Genomic DNA, 5,328 nt, shown 5'->3' on the forward strand with positions numbered 1-5,328 from the left:
AAAAAAAAAAAAAAAAAAAAAAAAAAAAAAAAACCACACGCAACGTTTTTGGATATCTTCGAGTGGGGAAATATTATATGTAGGTAAATTACCAATATACCCTCGTTCTTATTGCTTCTTGAGTTGCCACCAAATTGAGACGGTAAGCTTTCTCAACGAGATAATGAGATATAGTCAAACAAGCATCGTTTTCAATATGAGTAACACTACATACTTCAAGAGAGCAAAATAAAATAAAGTAAAACTACATACTATATATATATGTAGAGAAATACAGAGGGAGACACTCTTTTTGTTATTCTTCTATAAAATATATAACCAATTATAATATTTAGAAACATTCGGTATCCTTTATCCCATCACCATTTATATATACAAACCTTGTGATTTTATCTCGTTGGAGTCTTCTTCACCAACCAACCAAAAAAAAATAAAAACAACTAAAGGACACTCAAAAATAAAACTTAACGATAACTTAACTTTTTTTTTGTTTATCTGGGAAGGTCTCTGAACAGAAACAACGGAGCATTCACATTCTTCCTCTCCTCGTTTCCTGGAAATGAGAGTGATAAAGACAGAGATGCTGCGTCCGCCCCTTCATCATCTTCTTCCTCTGCTTTCTGTTTTTCTTTCTTCATACTATTGCTGCTACTTTGTTCACCACTTCCCCCTAAGAAAGGCAACAGTCCCATAGTGTCTTCATTTCCTTCCTCAGCTCCTAACGCCAGCTCCAGATTCGGGACTTTACCGCTTATTAACCCTCTCTTGTTCTCGTCATTGCCAAGTGGGATGAGATTATCCACCATTTCGCTGTCGTCTCTTTCGACATTCAAGTCCAAAGGGAACACGATTTTTGGACTCTTCTCCATGATCCCGGAATCGTGACCAGATGTATCCCGGGAGAAGCTGCTGCTTCCGTTTTCTGTCTTTAGCTTCTTATTCGGGGACCCTTCGCATAAACCATCATTATTGAGCTCCACTTTCTTGTTTATGGCAGATGAATCCTCGTTAGCGGGTCTTGTCAGTTCCCAAAGTGAACGCTTCCTGTGACTAGCCTGATTGTCTAAGCCATGGGACTCGATCCCTGATCCCATGACAGTCAAAGGGACATCCTTTCTACCACCTAATCCTTGTTCCCCAATTTGCTGGGCCTTCCTCACTAGATTATCTCCAGAACTAATTCCAGTAGCTGCTTCTTCCACTTTAGGAGCAATTTCCTCCTGTATCAAGGAACGCAAATGTGAGACGAAAAGGGACTCCCTATATTAAGAGATGCAAATATCCTACAACAACTTCAGAGACAAAGGATTTATACAGGGGCTAAAAACAACCCACCTTTGTGCTCGGTGATCGCTCAATAGAGGATACTATGTTACTTGGATTCTCATGACTAATTGCATCTGTCCCATTCCGAGTTTCAATTCTGTTGAATGAGCTCTCACGTGGAGAAGACACTTTCTCAAGATGCTTGGAAGGAGAACTCGTTTGACACAGCTCACTGGGGTCTCTGTCACGCGGCATAACATTTGAAGTAGGCAAAGATGTGTTCTTTTGTGGGTTAGTGCAAGTCTCTCCTCTTCCTCGGAATACACCCCAAAGGAAATATAACATGTTCCAGCCTGCAAGGGAAATATGTCAACATGTAAGCAGTAAATTTCATACAGACTAAACTGGCATTACGTTCTGAATATACTTTTATATCATTGATGCTACTTTCTAAAAACTTATCAAGTTATCAGACAGCATTGCAGTGATTGAAGAGTCATCAACAAGATGATCATGTGCACAAAGTGTAAGTTTCAGCATTAAAATCTAGAAACCATCAACGAAATGATCATAGGCACAGACACAACATGCATGTAAGAGTTTTGGTAAGCATTCCTACGCTGGCAATTTAGAGGAAGCTGGTTGGACGCAAAAATCAGAAGCTCAACATTCTCGAGGTTCCCTTTCAAAGCTAAATCGTTCTTGATCATGTTATCTACTAGAGGCTTGTAGTTTCTCTCATAACTGTATCACAAGCAGTGCAACGAAAACTCTCATCAGTAAAGATATTTAAATGTTAATCATTTAGACCACCAACACGAAAGTAAAAGCAAGTAAATAATCATGTACAAAACCTACCTCTCAATGTCCTTTGCAAAGAAGAATAGAGCTATATGGTCTTCCTTAGTACCTAATTTTTGAAATTGTCCTGGCCATGTACTTAGCCGAGGTACTTCATTCAAGCTGAATTTTTCTGGAAATTTATTCACCACTTCAGCAACCCTGGGTGATGCCAAGGTTGACAGATGTGCTTGCATTCCGCTACACATAGCTAACTGGTTTCTGATTTTCCGCACCTCTAAGTCTCCCCTGGAAACATTATACAAAAACTTCAAGTCAATTTCCGTTACATGGACATATATGAAAAGTATGCCTCGATGAAAAAAAAGAGAACTTCTTCACAACAAGGAAAGAAAACCTACTGCCATATAGACTCATGGTCAGGAATGGCTGAGCTTCTCAATATAACAGGCGAGGGAACTAAAGGCAAATCTCTCATAACAGGCTTTATGGAGGGAAAATTGACTTCAAGTTCCATAGATCGTGGAGGTATTGTATCAGCACCAGAGAGTACAAGCTGCTTCTCATTTGTTACAACTGTCTGTTTGTACGGATCGGAAGTAGGCCATAAAGTCGGATGCCCTCCTTGCAATCCTTCGTGTGACACATAATTCTTATGCAATTTTGGAGGCAATTGATTTCGTAGAGTCTTATCAGAGCTAGAATCCACATTAGATACCAATGACGCATCAGATTGCTCCAATCCTCTGTTCTTGGTAAAGCTGGGCTTTTTACGCAGGGCAGCATCTACTGCTGCTCGTAACCTATTACCCTTATTTATATCCTCCTTAACTTTTTTTGTGGTAGAGAGATCACTATCAGGCACGCCTGAGGTGTCGCTGGATTCTGCAGTCTGACCTCCCTTTTGATGTGATGGTAAGCCTTTTGCACCAGATAATAGGCTAGACCTTTGGCGTTTACCAACGGCTTCTTTGCTTTTCTTCCCAACCTCTCTAGATTCCCTGGACCGCGGCAATCCATCATGTAAAGCTACAGTACCGTGGCTTGGTGTGCCCTCACCCGTACAAGAAGGGGATGGCAGTTCGTCCTTACAGTCGGCTTGACTTGAACTTTGTTCGCTGCCACTGCACTTTTCATTTTTGGAAACATCTCCTCCTGCATAGAGAAGAAATAAATAACAAGAGCTCAATCAAGATATCTTTAAAAGGGGGATCTTATACTAAAACGATCAAAACATAAACAACCAAAGTACTATTAAAGATAAAGTAAAGTACCAATTTCTTGACAAAAAGATAAGTATCATAAATTTCTTGACAAAAAGATAAGTATCATACCCGAAGCAACTGGATTTGCTAGACGGTTTCGGTTAAGATTGCTGACTTGCTTCGTCAAGCTACCTCGTTTACCATCAGACTGCAAACCCTTCAAATCACGATTATTGTTTGCATGTGAAACAGACGAATTGCCGCGTGATTTCAACTTCTGGTCGATGGAGGATGCTGACACTTTAGCTTCTGTACTACGATCTTTCACTTGCTTTGAGCTTTTGCCTTCTTGCAAATGATGGACTTTCGATCCAAGCACTTTTGCATGCGAGTCGTTACCACTAGAACTCCCTGAATCTGTTGTTCTACTTGACATTGATTTTCCAACATTTCTAAAACCCCCCTCCTTTAACTCAAGTGCAGTATACTCTTTGCCAGTCTTCTGTCTTGGGTGAATAGCATCATCCATAAGTTGCACTTTCGGTTTCGAGCTCGAACAATTGAAGGAACTGGATTTCAAAAATGCACCTGGAGAAACAAAAAACTAGGTAATGCTATACAACTTGCAAAATCACCAGAAATAAAACAAAAGAGAAATGGAATAGTTGCGTTTAGGGAGAGTAATGCCATTATGCAGCCTACCTTTTGGAGGTTGGAGCTGTGAACCAGTAGATCGTGCACTCTCTGTGTCATCACTGAATGATGTTTGATGATTTAGCTTTCCCCTTAACCTGTCTAAGCCCTTGAATGATGTTTCCCGAGATAAAGCACCTATTCTAGGGAGAATAGATTTCTTAGGTGACCCAGTTGGAGCCTCAACCGCCTGTCTTTTCGCATCTGGAGCTGCCTCAATTTTATCTGCGTACCTTTTGCCAGAACTATGTGCATTGAGGGTTACCTCAGTTTCTCTCTTTCTCTTAGCTTCTGCATGTTTCAACTTCCAGTTCGTTAGACAAAATGGAAACAGGAAACGTCGATCCAAAATTCATGCTACTTTATTTCGCTAATTCTTTTCACATCTAGCATGTCCAGTTAAATATTCAGCTTTACCTTGCTTCTGCTTTTCAGCTTCCTCAGCACATTCTTCACATAGCCAATCATCCCCAGGAACTTCATTGAGCCTTTCCCGCATGCAATAGCTACGTAAAAAGAAACACACAACTATATTACTTTGCCCTACCTTGAGTTATGATTGATGGAAGACATGACAGTCAAAATTAATGGTTAATATCTTTCCAAAAAAATTATATTCCTAACATGCGACAAATGCCAATGGAATTTGGCTATTAGTATGCTTTCTCTCCCATGAATAGAAGAGTAGGCTTACGTGTGCTCTGCACCATCACTGCATCCGCTACAGATAGCGAGTAAATCTTCACGACCAGCATCTCCACAGATATCACAAACCTTTACCTATTCAGCAAAAAAAAAAAGGAAAAACCTTCACATGAAAATCATTCCACTGAGCAAATATTGCAACAAAAGACAAAGTAGATGTGTTCGCTAATTTCTCTGAATATGAGAGAAAACAGCCTTACTTACATCATGTTCCAGCAGTTCAGAACCATCACTCTCGCTCTCAGACACAGCTGATGAGATTGGCTCATCTGATATATTTAACGAAGAGCTTTTACTTGATTTACCATCCTTCCTATTCTCGCCTGAACGTGACGATCCTTCAACTGAAGATTCCTCTCTCTCTTTGTCACCTCCTGGTCCTGATTTTTCCTTGAAATTTCCTCTCTCAGAACTGACTCTGTCCTCATGGTTTGATGACTCTTTCCTAGATCCACCCAGAATAGGATTAGAAACCAGAGCTGAATTCAAATTTTTGGCTCGATCATCAGACAATATCCCATCTTCCTGGCCCTCTACACAATTAGAGCTCTGATCTAACACATTAGCTGATGCAGAGACTTTCTGATTCATCCTGCTCCCAGAAAGAGATGTCTTAGAAATCATTGCAACAGCTCCGGAATCATCTGATATCCCAGAA

At 40.3% G+C, this 5,328-nt stretch overlaps 1 protein-coding gene across 1 annotated transcript in view; it reads right to left on the reverse strand.

The window, feature by feature from the left end:
- Positions 279-5,328, reverse strand: part of LOC104735701 — a gene marked incomplete in the record, with an annotated part of 7,094 nt that continues 2,044 nt past the window's right edge. Inside the window, 10 exon segments of the mRNA XM_010455528.2 lie at positions 279-1,220; positions 1,336-1,619; positions 1,886-2,010; positions 2,125-2,355; positions 2,469-3,222; positions 3,402-3,860; positions 3,975-4,256; positions 4,383-4,471; positions 4,660-4,745; positions 4,875-5,281. Coding sequence (XP_010453830.1) covers positions 492-1,220; positions 1,336-1,619; positions 1,886-2,010; positions 2,125-2,355; positions 2,469-3,222; positions 3,402-3,860; positions 3,975-4,256; positions 4,383-4,471; positions 4,660-4,745; positions 4,875-5,281 — 3,446 coding nt within the window.

This window comes from Camelina sativa, chromosome 13 (genome assembly GCF_000633955.1).
Source record: "Camelina sativa cultivar DH55 chromosome 13, Cs, whole genome shotgun sequence".
Taxonomy (NCBI): domain Eukaryota; kingdom Viridiplantae; phylum Streptophyta; class Magnoliopsida; order Brassicales; family Brassicaceae; genus Camelina; species Camelina sativa.